Source organism: Lichtheimia ornata (assembly GCF_029851405.1).
Source record: "Lichtheimia ornata isolate CBS 291.66 chromosome Unknown scaffold00049, whole genome shotgun sequence".
In the NCBI taxonomy this organism is placed as follows: Eukaryota; Fungi; Mucoromycota; class Mucoromycetes; order Mucorales; family Lichtheimiaceae; genus Lichtheimia; species Lichtheimia ornata.
In genome coordinates, this window is record NW_026695369.1 from 89,390 (window position 1) to 106,399 (window position 17,010).

Consider the following 17,010-nt stretch of genomic DNA (forward strand, 5'->3'; position numbering starts at 1 on the left):
CAGCAGATAGCCATTGTTTAAAAGCAGCTTTATTTACGTGTAGCAACTTTGCTTTGATGCATACGACTTCCAATGGATAATCCCCATATCAGCTATCAAATACACAGCAATACAAGGAATCTTCGCCTGGTTGAGCTGCGATCGAGGATGACCAAGAAAGCGATAGACCAGCAGCTGGATGGAAAAGGATGCATATCAGCAGCGATCACGTGGCTCTTTTCAACCAACATATTGGATTTGCAATGATTATGGATGGGTGGATGCAATCGAGCATGATAGGTGGTCCTGAAATATCGCTTTGGTTACTCTGCATATCATCAGCAGGAAAAATGGATCACGTCATGTGGATACGGCTGAGGATGATGATGGATTGGATGGATTGGATGAGAGGGCTTGTATCTTTGACGAGAGACGGTTTGCCGCCATGGATGGTATTGGTATACTCAAGTCAATGCACGCAGCAGCTATTTTACAATCATGGATGAAGAAGCTTATGACGGCAGCAACCAAGAATACAATGTCACAACGATGCCCGCTGATTCTATATGGTCCACGGGTTGGCTTTTGGAATGAAAGGCAGGATAGAAATTTGAAGGCTGGAAGGCAAGATTGGATTACCTACATTATTGTATCGAGATGGTTTGTTCCTTTTGTCATATTACATTCATTAAAGCTTCCTTGTTCATATGCTGATAGACGAAAGGCAGTGGAATTTTCAAAGGATTATTGTATACATGTTTAAATAGACACTGTAATTTCAAAGATAATAAACCTATAGTAATTGTACCCCAACAATAATGGCTGTCACAGAAGCTTGGTCCACCATTGTAGTAAGCTTGAAAGAGTAAAGGGTTACTTTTTCGTTTTAAGTTGAAAGTGCATCATTACATTGCGTGGTCTTTTATATGGTACAAGGCAGTTAAGCATGGTAGTTATATTGTTATGACTTGTACTAGGTGCTGCAGTGGTACCAGTACATGCGCCGCTTGCGCACAGACATTTGTCTCCCGCATCGGCATTAAGGGGGTGCTTTGTGTCAATGTGAAAGTTTCACTAGCGTCACTTGCAAGATTGTATTCATAAAACCTTTTATTTTCCAGCACCATAGAAGAATAGACGCACTCGAACACATGCACATCACTCAATAATACAACTAACTCGATCTGCCAAACGTCAAAAGCGGTCTTGTGGTACGCGTCAGCAACCGAAAAATTTCAAGCCCAGCACTTTTAATATAAAAACAGGCTGCGCAACAATGAGCGCCTCTTTACTAACTTTTCCTTTCTCTTTTTGGTACAGCATGTGCCCGGTGCGAATAAAAGAATAGGCAGCAAGTCCAAGGACGGCGAGGTACTTTTTTTTCATTGGAGTGAGTAGGGGTACTCTTTTGGTGAATGTCTGCTTTGGGAGTTCCACAGCTTCACTGGTTCTTCATATCCTGGCAACCCTGGGGTTTCCTCAGCCTCGCTGTTCACGTTGACAAGGCAACCAAGTCATGAGGATAAATGGTAATACACGTTCGCGTTGAGTGCCTGAAAGAACCTAAGGAACGACAAGTGTGCGATAGTGCGAAATCACATACAACTACGCGGTGTGGTTTGCCATGCAATGGGGTGGGGGTGATCCTGTAGGTTGTCGTAATGCAGCAAGTCCCATGGAGTCCTTGTTCCCAATGGCATTGCACGATCGGTCTCAAGATTGCACCTAGCTTGTGGTTACAGTTCGGCTGGCTGCAAGTTCCCTTCTTGTTACAGCTCGGCTGGCTAGTTGGTGTTTGGGTGTAGATCGGTCGTGTTCAAATGCAAAGGTACTCTTCTTGATCCGGTCATTCACTGATGCCGTCTTGTAGTTATGGTTCGGCTGGCTGCAAGTCTCCCTTGGTTACACCTTTCGTATTGCTGTGAAAGCAATCCAAACCTTTTGGGATCAGATGTCTTCCACCTTCTCGTTGGTTGGTCCTGTTAATTGATGTAATAGCATTCGCTTTGCCTCAAGAACTGAGAGAAGGCTTGTATTATGAATATAATAAATTCTACTTGTTTTACCTTATGAATGGATGGGATTATGGATTATGGGCACGATATCAGGTCGATGTTTCATTTCGTATCCTTATTGGGGGCAACAAGAATATAAGAAGGATATGCTGGAACTTGCTTAAGAGGATGATCTATATGTAAACATTCTATGTTTGTAATCAACAAGGAGTGGAAAAGAAATGATACATCACACATATGGGCCATGCACACTAAACTTCAAAAGTGGACTTTTATCAACACTCAATACTCGATGGAACAGTTTACTTCGGGTGGTTGGCGACATTGGCACCTGGTGGTTACATAAACACGTCCTTGAAAGATTGCTGCACAAATGGATGGTGATGACGATGATTGCTTTTTGTGAAGGTACGTAAGTGAAACAGCATACCAATAATGAATGTGTGTCAAGGTATGCGTATGACAATAATGGTTCCATATCACATTTGCTTGTAGGAGAAGGTCGAGCTGCATAAACCAATTTGTATATGTAAAAAGATACGTATACATGTTGATGGGTCACTCGTCCTGAAACTCAATGGAGGGATCATTTTCCTTTTTCTCTTCTCAAGCTCATCCCACTTCCCACTCCTCCTTATTGTATCACAAAAGCCATGTATTTCTTGCATGACCGATAACCGGACCACCTTTATTATTCCATCTTCGAAGCAATAGTATGTAATCCACAAGCTAGCAACCTCCAACAAGCGTGTAATAAATAAACAATGCTTTATTTCATCCAGCTATCTTGCTACTGTACATTGCCACCACCATCGTCGTAGTCGTCCTCCGTCATCATTCGTACTCGTACTCGTCACCAGTCGTCAATCTCATCCGTCACACCAACATCCAAAAATACACAAGTTGAAAAGAATAGGATCTTGCAGGCTTCCTTTTGAATCTCGTTGTCGTCATCACTGTCATTGTTGTAGATGGGGTGATCATCGTAATCGTCATTGTTGTGAATGTGGTAATCATCGTAATCGTCGTCTCTATAGATAAGAAAGCAGGCAAGTTAGACCATCTGGTACCGGAATGATGACGATTTGGTATACCGTTAGGCGATCCTCTCTAAGGAAGAAAGCAAATCAGAAGGAATTCACAAACCAAATCACCACCATACGAGCAACGTCGGGCGATCCCTTGTTCTTGAGAAGGCACTGCACGAATCACGCAAGGCCAGTTCGATCCATGGCAAGGAAGGACATCACTTACGTAGAGTCCAGGCTCATCGTTGTCCTCATTCATCCTTCCCAAAGAGAGAATGATCCAATCATTTTCCCATCTCATGAAAAGAAATCCTCAAAGGGAAAGAACAAGCCTATCACGAGAAGAGCGTGTTGGTTCACAATGATGTCAACACATTCACAAGCTGTTGCAAATCCCCTTTTACCTCAACACGGTGACCATGCTCTTCCAAAAGCCCATCGTCATCGACCCATCCTCAACTCAGCGCAGGCCTATAGAGCCCTGGACGCGTTCCAAGAAGCTCCAGCACACTTGGCTAGTGCAGAGCGACGCAACGACCACTTGATACAGGCTGGGACTTGAACCCAAAGAGATGATGATGATGCCCCAAGTTGCATTGCCTGACCAAAGAAACCTATTCAATTCATTATTAGCACACACTCACACACACAATAAACACCCTTTTCATTGTTTGTTTCATTGCACTTGCCTTTTCCATATACACAAAAAACCCCTTTGTTGTTGGTTACTGGAAACCGAAAACCATGGTGTAGTAGTGTAGTTGAGCCGAAACAAAACGCCAAACCAGCCAACGTCTTCAAACCAAACTTGCCCTCTATACAAGCTGACGCGTCAATGGAACTAATTCGGTTGCAACATTGGACTCTGAATGTACCTGTTGACACCAAGCGTAGAGCGGGAATAGCAACGAGCAAAAAGAAGCAACAATATCGCCATGGCAACCACCAACCACCCACCACGCTCATTCCTCAGCCCTTTGGATACACTCACTCCCTGGCTACGCATGTTCAGAACTGTATTAATACCTTACAATCAACAAGAGTACTCTTTGATAATACATTACCTTGATCGAGATGTCGTGAATGGAATAAGGAAAGGTGGGAGAAAAAGAAGAGAAGCGTTGTCTAAGTCGTGGAGCTGCTGTCTTCCAAGTTTAAATCCCCCTACTGCTATTACACTGAGGCCACTCAATGACCCCACACACACCATCCACCCATCGTCATCATCACCCTCACAATAGAAAATAGGTACACGTAAATAAAAGAAATGATCCTCACGTATAGCAAAAGGGTGTGTGCCATTTAATACTTTATATGACAATGATGATCCAACAACAGCCAATACCTTACTATCAGGTAAGCGCGAATCATGAAAGCTGAATGATGGGCATGCTGGGCTGGAGCAGGAGAATCGTTCATATGCATTGGATATTAGCTGGCAGTTTAGGAACTAGTCCTAAATAGTGTACAAGTATCATGCATCGCCTGTGCTGACTGACTCAAGTTACACAACACGCCCCTCTGCATTTTTCGTTCTATTATAGTCATACTACTTTACATTTAACAAAGACCACTTCTCATATAGCATCACGCTTACAACATAGTAAAAACATAAAGACGCCTGTATCTCTAAACTTTACAATGAAACGTGGGGTTTTTATTAGAGCAATGTGCTCGGCTTGGCCAACGGCACCTTGGGTGCCAGTTTCACGATCAAGCTTGCCAATCCCAGATTTCGCAATGTCGCTACCAGCCAAACTGGATCTGGGGGTCGACCTCTTCGACGACGACGACCAAATAAATATTTTTTGGGTTAGTTGCGACATTGAACGTGAAACTTTCACACAAGGTGCTGTTGGCCAAGCCGAGCCCATTGCTCTAATAAAAACTCCACGTTTCATTGTAAAGTTTGGAGATACAGGCACCTTTATGTTTGTAAGCGTGATGCTATATGAGAAGTGGTCTTTGTTTAATGTGAAGTAGCTAGACCCTGACAGAGCAAAAGATGCAGAGGGACCTCTTTGTGTAACACAACCGGTTTTGCATGATTGGAAGCGCCGACGCATGATACCTCCAAACCATTCAGCACCCAGCTCATCATTGGCAGCTAATAGCCTCTTCCTCCCATTCCCCTTTGTTGCCTAAACCAATGCATGTGAACGATTGTGCTGCTCCAACCCATCATCTCCATCCTTCAACTTCCTTGATCCGAGCTGATTTGACTGAACAATGCTCAAACAAAGAAACATCATCCAACTTCAAAAAGAATCAGTTGATTAGTTATTCGTAAACTGCCACTTGATATTCCCTTCCTCCCTTTCATCATTGTTGCCCAAACTAATGCATGTGAATGGTTTTCCTGCTCCAGTCCAACATTCTCATCCTTCAACTTTCTTGATCCCAGAGCGGTTGACTGTGCAGCGTCGTGTGCCTTCCTTACCGAGTCGTCCACAACGAGAGTTCTCAAGACGTCTTTACATTGCCTCTTTTGGGTATGCTGACAACAAAAGCGTGTGGATTGGGTTTGCTTCTTATCCCACATTGCGTTTATGGTAGGTGAACATGTTGGATGATGGTACCTCTGGCAGCAACAGGATACGGATCTCAAAGCAAGAATGCTGTATGGTTGGCTCAATGGTATGTGTGGTATTGGATCTACAAAGCGAAACCTGTTAATTAACGAGACTTACAATGAAACAGCAGCAGCATCTACTGGATCGGATGAATTCCAGGTTATTTGCAGCGACAATAGTATTGGGAATAGCACAATGTAAGACTGTTCATTGTGGGATTGATTAGATTCAAGTGGACTTACCAAACACCATACAGTGGCAGAGCCTCTTTCGGCGATACTATTATTATCAAGGCTGCACGTCAAGGACGTCATTGTACTGTACTTTCCTGTGGAGCTCTACATGTTGTGCCCGGGGACAGTGCGACTCATGTTGCGGCCTCAGGGGTTTGAAAATGCATCCTCTGTTCGCACGGCTCCATCGTTTTACGGCTATTGATCTCCTTGCCTTTAGAGAGAAGATGGTATCTCTATTGATGCACTTCATCGCGTCGATCCACAGGAGAGTGCTGGTACTTTGATGTTTCTTTGGCTGTGCGCTTTTATTATTACTTTACATCCTGATGGCCTATTTGGTTCCCAAGTCTGCGGGTGATGATTGCGTGATTCAGGTATGTATGACTCTCATGCTTTTTGGAGACCTTTGCTGAAACGCCTACCATTATTTAGAGGGACCATTGCAGAGAGCTGCTTGTCTTTTGATGCTTTGGAGTTTACAAGATCACAGCTATGATTGCTAAGTATTGTTGGATGAGTTTGGACAATTATTTATGGTGCATCTTTTATAGGTAAATCATGTCAGCCATGGGGAAGTGTGTATGTCTTTGGTGATGTCAACCTTTATTGCGTCTCGGGTGGTTGGTTACCAAACAACGGGCGATTTCTCTGGAGAATGTCAGCCAATGCAAGTCTCTTGTGAGTGGGTTGTATCAGCAACAAACAACAGCATGCATATCTTTGGTGCTATATCAACCCTCATCCCATCATCTGGTGCTTCCCATTACCTGCAATTTGATGAACCTCCAGAAACAAAGGTCTCTTATCGATCGATCATCATGTCAGCAGCAAGGAACAACTTGTATATCTTTGATATCAGCAACCTTTCTATCTCTTGGTGGTTCTGGTTATTGGCGATTCCTTTGATGGATCTCTACAACTATACATGTCTTATGGATGGATCATGTCATCAACAAGCAATGAGAACCCGCGTTGACATCTTTGGTGTTGCCAAGGTCATTCATGCATCTCCTCAAGGCATTCATCGTCAAGCTGCATTCGATTTCCAATGAAAAACGATTGCCATTCACATCGCTCTTTAGCCATATGTACGTCACTCCGCAGCTAGGATCTGGTTTGGGCTTTTCGATGCACAATGCTTTCTCGATTTGCATGTGGTCTTGGGCAGCAAGGATTGTCTCGTTGTCTCTCTTTGTAAGGGCTCTTCGGCATCATGTAAGTATGCTATCTTTGGTGGTATCGATATTATTCAACCTTCTCACTGCATATGCCCATAAAGTATCGTTCCATCGCTTTCAAGCCGAGTACCACCGTAGCGGGCCTTATCAACAAGCGGACGATTGCAAAGAACCGGCTGGATTTGGATATCATCAGGATTGCGTGCATATGACTATCATTGGTAACTGATGATCCGTTCTTTTCTACAATGCCTACCAACATCCTCTTTTACTATAGCGTGCGGATTATTCAGCAAGCTACTTGTCTCGTGGTCATTTTGGGGTTTTCATGGATGCAGCTGTCATTGATATCAACCTGTTTTCGTGCGTATGGCTATCATTGGTAAATATGGGATGATCCGTGTTTTGGCTCCAATCCCAATCAACCTCCTCTTCTATTATTATAGTATGTGGGATATTCAGCAAGCTGCATGTCTTCTGGTGCATTGGGATTTCTATGGATGCAGCTGCCATCGGATGCCTACATGTTTCCGTGCGTATGGCTATCATTGGTAAATGATGGTCCGTTCTCTTCGTCAACGCCTGCCAACCTCCTCTTTTATTATAGTATGTGGGCTATTCAGCAAGCTACTTGTCTTCTGGTGCATTGGGATTTCTATGGATGCAGCTGTCATTGGTAAATAATGATCCATTCTTTCTTTCAATGCTTACTAACACTCTCTTTCATGTGAGTTATTCAGCGAGCTACTTGTCTTGTTCCCTTTGGATTCTTGATGGATGCAGCTATCATTGGATGTCGACAGGGGTTTATTCATATGGCTTTCATTGGTAATAGTGGGTCACCCGTTTTTTGGCTCCAATCCCATCCAACCCCCTCTTTTATTATGGTATGTGTGCTATTCAGCAAGCTACTTGTATTTTGGTCCTTTGGAATATTCATGGATGCAGCTATCATTGCTAAGTATCGTTCTATGGATTCGGGAAACTGTTAACCGTGCATCTTTTATAGGTGAATCATGTCAGGGTCAAAGAGCAACGTCTACAGCATCCTTCAGTGTCAGCTTGCCTTATTACATCGTTCGATGGTTTTCGTCACTGTACCACCTATTGGACACTTCCTTTTATAAGCATCTGCAGCGGCAAGGCAACAAGTTCTATACCTTTTGGTGTCGCCAAGTTTTGTCTCGTCTTATTGTGGTCCTAGTTGTTGACAACCCTTTAAATGGATATCCTGCTACGCATGCCTGTTATTGGTGGATCATATCAGCTACAAGCAAGAAGCAGCAATGAACAACAGAGCCCACATCTTTAGTGTCAGCAACATTTATTTGATCCTCTGGTGGTTCTCATTATTGGCAAGTTGATTTCAAGAGCCCTCTTCACCGCATGTATCTTATGGATTTATCACATCAGCAACAAACAACAATGTTACGTGTCCTTTTGGTGCTGTCAAGGTGTATCCATCTCTCATGGCATCCATCATCAAGTATCGCTCGGAGAAACGGCTATCAGAATTGTTCACTGTGTCGACATCTCTACAGCAAGGAAATGTGTTCTGATTACTGGGTGGCATCAAACATCGTGGATTCTCATATGACACTGGCTAAGTATTGCTACCATTACCTCAAAGATAAATTAGTAATATGCAGCTTTATAGGCCCATCATTCCATCAAGCTATAATTTCGCATGCTCTTTGGTGCCATCAAAGTCTCTCCTTACAGTTGTCAATGGCAAATCCTATTGAATTGGAAGACGAAGATCAACATTTGAATTTGGGTGGGTGTCTCGCAAGCAAGCAAGCGATCTCTATCTTATAGTTGTGGTGGTCAAGGATACCGTTTCCATGGTTTGGAAATCAGCTACCTGCAAGTCGTCTCTTTATCGGTGGATTTTCAGAGCAATGTTTTTATCGGTGCCATGGCGGATCTCATTCCTCAAGTACTTGTATGGATACCTTGGACGTTCTCTTGGCTTCTCGCGTATGCTTTTCATCAAGACCGGATTTATTTGTTGCAGTGCATGATGTGTCTCTCTGATGACGCCAACCTAAAAAGGTCGCTTGATGGCAGCAACTACTGATATGGCGGATGTTTATTTGCTATGGGTAGAACGGGATGGTGCCTTGCTCTTTTGTGTAAAGCATCGTTGGCAGTTATGATTTACATGCGACAGTGTGGTCAGCCCTATCTTGGCCCTATCAATTGCATTTGATGATTGCTGCCTTAGCCGTTGGAAGTTAGACTGTTACTCAGTGGCCTTGTGGTAGATATGGGATCATGTATTGCTTTTTGCTCTTATGGGTCGGCCTCTGTTGGCGTGGGATGCTATCCTTTTATCAGACCGAACATGTTGGCTCGAGCAGCACCTATAGAAGATGCTGTTGTTTACAATGGCAGCCCCCGTTATCCGGCTTGGTGCACCGTAGGGGAGAGGGTGACGGCAAAGCCTTCGCGTGGCCATCCTTGTCAGTACATGGGTTTCCATGGAAGCTAATTTGCCACCTTATCATTTATGTATTTTTTACGCATTCGTGAGCATCACTAACAGTACTCTAATAGCTATATCAAGTGGCCAAAAGGTACAGGCTGGGAGTCGAACCCAATGAGAGATGATGCCCAAAGTTGCACTACCTGACCAAGAACCTATTCAATAATACCAGCATTTATTATTACAATAAACGCCTTTTCCATTGTCTTTGTTCGCTGCACATACGTTTGTTCATACACATAAAGACCTTTGCTGTTGGGTTGCTGGAAACCGAAAACCATGGTGTAGTGATTTTGAGCCGAAACAAGAAGCCAAACCAGCCAACGCCTTGATACCAAACTTGCCCTCTATACAAGCTAACACGTCATGGAACCAGTTCGATTGCAACATTGGACTCTGAATGTACCTGTTGACACCAAGCGTAGAGCGGGAATAGCAACGAGCAAAAGGAAGCAGCCATGTCGTCATGGCAACCACCAACCACCAACCACGCTCATTCCTCAGCATTTGGACACACACTCACTCCCTGACAATGCATGTTCAGAACTACATTAACACCTCACAGCCAACAAGAGCACTCTTTGATAATACATTACCTTGATCGAGATGTCGTGAATGGAATAAGGAAAGGTGGGAGAAAAAGAAGAGAAGCGTTGTCTCAAGTCGTGGAGCTGCTGTCCCCCAAGTTTAAATCCCCCTACTGCTATTACACTGAGGCTACTCAATGACCCCAAACACACCCATCCACCTATCGTCATCATCACCCTCACGATAGACAATCGGTACACGTAAATAAAAGAAATGATCCTCACGTATAGCAAAAGGGTGTGTTCCATTTTACACTTTACATGATAATGATGATCCAACAACAACCATTACCTTACTACCAGGTTAGCTCGAATCATGAAAGTTAAATGATGGGCATGCTGGGCTGGAGCAAGACAATCGTTCGTATGCATTGGATTGGACAACAAAGGCGAATGGCAGGAATGGGCTATTAGCTGGCAGTTTACAAATAACTTATGATTTTTCTCATATTGGGCGATACTTCTGTGTTTGAGCGTTTTTCAGTCAAATCCTCTCGGATCATGAAAGTTGAAGGATGGGGATGATGGGCTGGAGCAGGACAATCATTCGTGTGCATTGGATTGGACAACAAAGGTGAATGGAAGGAATGGGCTATTAGCCGGCAGTTTACAAATAACTTACCAATTTGATTCTTCTGATATTGGATGATGTTTCTGTGTTTGAGCGTTTTTCAGTCAAATCTCATCGGATCAAGAAAGTTGAATGATGGGCATGCTGGGCTGGATCAGGACAATCGTTCGTATGCATTGGATTGGACAACAAAGGTGCATGGGAGGAATGGACTATTAGCTGGCATTTTGAACTATTCCTAAATAGTGTACAAGAATCATGCATCGCTTGTGCTGAATGACTCAAGTTACACAAACACGCCCTCTGCATCTTTTGCTCTGTCAGGGTCATACTACTTTACATTAAACACATTTCTCGGGAAGTTCCTCGCCACCGAGGGACTATAGCCCGACGTAGTCATTCCTTCAATACGTATTTCTTGTACGTTTTTTCAATATCGTTCCGATTTTGGGGTGCCACTCTTCGATGCACTCCCAATAAAACGAGGCCAAAAGCCTCCATATAAATACTTTACATTAAACAAAGACCACTTCTCATATAGCATCACGCTTACAAACATAAAGGTGCCTGTATCTCTAAACTTTACAATGAAACGTGGGGTTTTTATTAGAGCAATGTGCTCGGCTTGGCCAACTGCACCTTGGGTGCCAGTTTCACGATCAAGCTTGCCAATCCCAGATTTCGCAATGTCGCCACCAGCCAAACTGGATCTGGGGGTCGACCTCTTCGACGACGACGACCAAAAAAACACTTTTTGGGCTAGTTGCGACATTGAACGTGAAACTTTCACACAAGGTGCTGTTGGCCAAGCCGAGCCCATTGCTCTATTCAAAACCACACGTTTCATTGTAAAGTTTGGGGATACAGGCACCTTTATGTTTGTAAGCGTGATGCTATATGAGAAGTGGTCTTTGTTTAATGTGAAGTAGTTAGACCTTGACAGAGCAAAAGATGCAGAGGGTCGTGTTGTGTAACACAGCTACGTTTGCATGAATGGAAGGGTCAATGTATAATTACTTTATGGATCATCTAGGAACAGGCATGTATTACTAGCTAACGGCCACTTTTATCCAATCATCATTGTTGCGAGATCCACTGCATGGGAACGATGCCCCTGCTCTAGACACTCATTTCGATGATTAAAGTAGGTTGATCCGAGCTGATTTGACTGAGCTGCGGTCAAAGAGAGATTACATCATTCTGGACATAAAGCACGCTCGATGTAGCTCAACCGATGTAATCTTGTGTGAGTGTAACTCAACCAAATCAGCTCGGATCAACCTACTTTAATCATGGAAATGAATGTCTAGAGCAGGAGCATCGTCCACCTACAATAGAATGCACAAAAGTTGGGAATGCACAAAAGTGGCTATTAGCTGCCAATGCATGCATTCCAAATGAGGATTGCGTACCTTTCATGCATTGTCCCTGAAGTCCTGACTTTTTAGCTGAGTTACCCAAAGAGGTCCTTCTGCATCTTTGGCTCTCCAGGGTCTAGCTACTTGGCAATGAACAAAGACCACTTTTCATATAGCATCACGATTACAGCATAGTAAAAACATAAAGACGGCCATATCTCAAGATTTTTATAATGAATTGTGGGGTCTCTATTAGAACAATGTTGATCAGCGTATCCGAGAGCACCTTGTGTCAAATATCAAGTTCAAGATGGGTAATCTCAAGGTCATGGATTGATTTATAGTGTTCATGGATTTGTATGACAGCACTTGACAACTCAACCTACTTAAATTTTCAGCTCTTTCCACTCCCAGCTCTTCCTCCCATTCCCGCATCACTCTACATCCAAACCAACTCGCGTCGAGACCGTAATGTACTCCTCAATGAATGGTAATTAGGAAGATTCAGTAGTTGGGAACAAGAAAAGGGATACCAATCGTTGTCTATCTTTGTCCTTTGTCACAGCCGCTACCAGCTGCAATGTCAAACTAGGGGTGTCAATTACAGCCTAATACAGCACTGCCTTCTCTGATGCCAATCAAAACGACGACACTTCTCTTGACATGCAAGGCAACAAGGACAACCAATGCAACCTACAGTATCCTCGACAGCCTGAACAACAATCACTCCCTTTGTGTCGTCAAGAACAATGTTGTCAACCAATCCATTTGGCTGTAGCAGGTACAGGATTCATATGCATGAATGTATTACATTGACATTGACGAAGCAGTTAGGATTAGCTATGGGGATCATTATCAAAGGACACCTACTACAATGCAGTGAACGCTCAGATGGATGTGATCTTGACGATTTTCTGTCAGCTGCTCCAATCTTCGACATCAAGGAACGATCACAGTGATAACCATCGACTCAACTTTGTCCACTCAATCCATCCAATATTGCTCTCAGACTCACCCTATTATTGATGGGTTGGATGATGGCGTTTCACTTTACAAGGATACTGACAATCAGTCGACGACCCATGACATGGCCATACTTTTGTTATCGAACATTGCCAGCAACATCGAGTGAGTGTGGAGGGGGGTTGCTATGAAGTAGAAGGAAGATTGACTAATGCATTCCACTTGTTAGATGCTTGGGAATGAAGTGAATGCGGCATCGAACAAAGGTTCTATTTGCGTCTATATATGGCAAAAGAAGGGGGACATCAACTCAAAGATGGCAAGGGCCAGCGGTAGTCGTGGTGTGGTGCGCTCCGGCCCCGGTGGGTTGTAAGTGTCATTACACGCTTATTGAATGATTTAGGCTAACATAGAGATTATAGAATCCATACCGCTTCAAGATGTTGGATATTTTCACAAGTTACTGCAGCCGTGTCGCATAACACATCAAGCATTCTATCAACAGAGCTATATCGAATTTCAGTGCTCTCACGCTTTGCATGACATGACAGCATTTTCACAAATGAACCTTGGGGTGACGCGTATGCAGAAAACCTTGTGATGAGTCGCCGCCAGCAAGTAGTACAGCATCAACGCTACCCCTTTTGCTTCATTGGAATCACCGTACCACAAACGAGACACACCATTGACGACTTTCTACCTTGCAACATGCACACTTTTCCCACCGATCTTTGTTACTCGAAAAGGACCGCACGTCTTGTACAGAGGTATTGTTGCTATAGTGCAGTTATGGTGTGCCGGTAAAGGTTTCTCATGATTCTATGATCAGGTTGCACTGATAGAAATGTCAGAAATGATGAAATGAGGCTGTGAAGATGAGCGTGATGCATGTGCTTGATGATTACTAGCCACGAAGCCCAATGGATACCAACTTTGTCGGTAAGAATCTTCATCCCTTTCTTTCTCTTTTATTTCCTCAGCGTTTCTTCCAACACGACTATCAACTTCTTTAGACCGCAATATGGCTCATGAGGAAGGCGATATCCATAGTCACAACTCCCACCAAAGTACCAATAGTACATCAGCACTCCACAACAATGATCAAAGAAAGGACAGCGGTGATGATGCTGCATCAACCAACACTGAGGTAATTATATACCATCTATGATCCACTATACGCATTATTTAACACATATTGGATTTGACAGAAAAGCAAATCCGTAAAGCTGATGGCCCGTATCTCGGGTGTACGGGATTTGTTTGGCGTAGTCTTTTTGCCTATTCTGAACATCATCTTCACAGCCGTTATGATGGGACTTTTGATCTATGCATATTCCACAGCGAATGGGAAAACCTTGGATTACACAATTGGCAGCATGAGCGTTCCAACATTTGTATCCCTGATCACTACACTTCTCAAAATGGGTGTCATGGGTGGTATTGGATAGTAAGTTTGAAGCTTCTTGGATATGGGAAATTACAATGACTCAAATGATTGTGTACACAATGTAGTGCTATCTCCGAGTACAAGTGGGTGCGATTCCAGAATGGTGGTCAACTCAGCTTGCTTGATGTGTATGATGCTTGCACACGTGGTGTTGGAGGTTAGCATTATACATCCACCTTCTTGTCCTCTATCTTTGTTTAACTGATGATGGGTTATTGAATAGGTGTAATTCGTGTGCTATTATCGATTCGAATGGATACCATCCTTATTCCAGCTGTCATCTTCCAAATTGGCCTTATTGCTTTGGGACCAGCAGCACAAGAGATTCTTGCAAATTACGATGAAACAGTTATATGCTATGTCGAGCCGCCTCTTCGATCATTCAGGATCAAGGATTTCCACCTTTATCGGTGGTACTCATTACCAATACCACGCAGGATAGCACAGCTGAAGGGGATCAAGCAGGATTATATCCCACAGATTGGATTTGGCGCAGCATCTAGCAATACCAGCAGAGGCTTTCTCAGGTATCGATATGGCATCGGATCGATCAATGTCACATGGCACGACATGCCAACAATGCGCACCGATATTGATTGCGTAACAGATTCTTATGCAAATGCACGCATTATCGACGATCAAACATTGAATGTCAGCACGCTGAGAGACTATTTGGGAGCTGATCAGCCAATCGATGTCCCACGAATATTTTATGCAGAATCAATGTACAATCGCACGCATTATGATCGCCAACGACTTGTCTTTGATATTCTCGACACACCAGATTATCATCCTGAGGATCGTCCTTTAGTGGGTGAGCAAACGGTTGTCATCGTAACTAAGGGCGGACAAGCATCAAGTAGCACTTTGGACAATCCTGATGAAGAAGCAACGGTTGAACAATGCACGTTACGATCCTATGTCTCCAACAGCACTATGACCGAGTCTGGCACGTTCACTGCTGAGATACAGCCCACTTGGGAGAACAAACAACTGATTGAGATCAATTACGATGATTTGTTGAATGCCTCCTTCATGAGCCTACGCCACATGGGTGATGAGCGGCTATCAGACAACGCATATGCTTATCAACTCAGCCTTATTGCCACCATGACCGATCGCAGCAATATAAAGTTTCATCAAAAGGCAGCCGATCGATGGGCTCTTGCTGTACCGGATAATGTTGAGAACACGTTCACCAACTACATCAGAGATGGATTTTACAGAAGCGATTTGCTCATGACCTTTTATGCACCTGAGGAGCAACCTCCTTCGAGAGTCATATTGGGTGAGGCATGCTTTGCCAACGATATCACATACGACTTGGATCAATCAGCGTATTTGGGCTTGTCATTAGCTTCCATTGTCCCGCTTTCGTGGTGGATTGTATTGTGGATCATCAGCTTATACCAAACCAACGGCATATCACGTGGCAATTCACAAATCGCCTTGATGGTAACAGGCCTTACACACCGTGTCTCATATCGATTCAAAGGATTTTCTCATACGGGTCAAGCTCAACTTTTCAGCCGTGCTTCCAAGGTGAAGGCTTGGTTTGGCGAAATTAGACGCAGTGATGGTCGTCGTGGTCACGTTGCTTTTGGTCTCGAGGATGAAATTCAACCTTTGCGTGTAAGGAATCAACACCATCATGACGAAGCAGCAGCTTGAGACTACTACCTTTTACTTGTACCACCTACTGTTTATTATACCTTGCCTGTAAATATTATTATATATAAAGACTTCAACGTGCTTGTCTCACATCACAAAGGGGTCGATGTCATAATGGTGGTGATGCGCGGAGATGATGATATTGTATATGTGTTTATACTGTGATGCAAACAACAGGTCGTCAATGGCATGGATCCTTCCAGCATTCCCTTTCTGCCTTGATGACATGCGGGCATGTAAGATGATTCATCAATGTTTGTATACATAAACCATCCCTTTTTCGTGTTTAGTGCCATAGTTGTATGAATGCATTGACATTGGCGTCTTGTACGCTATGCATGTCACATACCTTTTAGACTTAGTGCCATATGCATATTGAGTTTGGGAAAATAAGCACTGGCCAGTTTTGGGCAATGAGTGTATTTTTACCCTTCATTTATCGACGGAGTCTCATACCGGGGTTACAATCGGTCACCACATACATCACGCAACATGTACTCGGGCTTTTGTAGAATTAATTAATTGGAACATTGGGAATATTGCACATACGTAAAGAGCTACAAACGGTATACTACACAAGTATCTTTTTTCCTTATCGCATGATTAACTTGCGTATTGCCATTCATGGACGTCGCACGTGGTGTTTATCTATACATGCATGCACACTCTCACTCAATCACTCACTCGTCACTCACAATGTCATTCTCTAATGAATAAAGTTATCCTATCGTTGTTTGGTTGTTGTTGATGAAGCGTAAAAAAGTACAATGTGCGTTGTAATACAAAACGATGGCTGGTTAAGGTATGTCCCGCTTCATCAAGTGAAACGGGGTAAAACGGTAAAGCAAGAACATGTGTGTGTATATGTGTGTGTGTGAAAGGTCATTGTTTACTCACTGTGAATAGGAGAAAGAGA

At 43.5% G+C, this 17,010-nt stretch overlaps 4 protein-coding genes across 4 annotated transcripts; all 4 read left to right on the forward strand.

Moving 5' to 3' along the window:
- Positions 1-6,496: 6,496 nt before the first annotated feature.
- On the forward strand, positions 6,497-6,883 carry O0I10_008892 (uncharacterized protein; the record flags this gene model as incomplete). The annotated part of the gene is made up of 1 exon (XM_058488893.1): positions 6,497-6,883. One exon carries the CDS (start codon positions 6,497-6,499, stop codon positions 6,881-6,883), a length of 387 nt encoding a protein of 128 aa, XP_058340313.1.
- Positions 6,884-7,951: 1,068 nt separating this feature from the next.
- Positions 7,952-8,299, forward strand: O0I10_008893 (uncharacterized protein; the record flags this gene model as incomplete). The annotated part of the gene is made up of 1 exon (XM_058488894.1): positions 7,952-8,299. One exon carries the CDS (start codon positions 7,952-7,954, stop codon positions 8,297-8,299), a length of 348 nt encoding a protein of 115 aa, XP_058340314.1.
- A 258-nt stretch (positions 8,300-8,557) lies between these two features.
- O0I10_008894 (uncharacterized protein) lies at positions 8,558-9,033 on the forward strand (the record flags this gene model as incomplete). Its single annotated transcript, XM_058488895.1, has 2 exons — positions 8,558-8,616; positions 8,769-9,033. The coding sequence occupies 2 exons, from the start codon at positions 8,558-8,560 to the stop codon at positions 9,031-9,033; spliced, it is 324 nt and encodes a 107-aa protein (XP_058340315.1).
- Positions 9,034-13,997: 4,964 nt separating this feature from the next.
- O0I10_008895 (uncharacterized protein) lies at positions 13,998-16,094 on the forward strand (the record flags this gene model as incomplete). Its single annotated transcript, XM_058488896.1, has 4 exons — positions 13,998-14,123; positions 14,185-14,423; positions 14,489-14,580; positions 14,647-16,094. The coding sequence occupies 4 exons, from the start codon at positions 13,998-14,000 to the stop codon at positions 16,092-16,094; spliced, it is 1,905 nt and encodes a 634-aa protein (XP_058340316.1).
- Between the last annotated feature and the right edge of the window lie 916 nt (positions 16,095-17,010).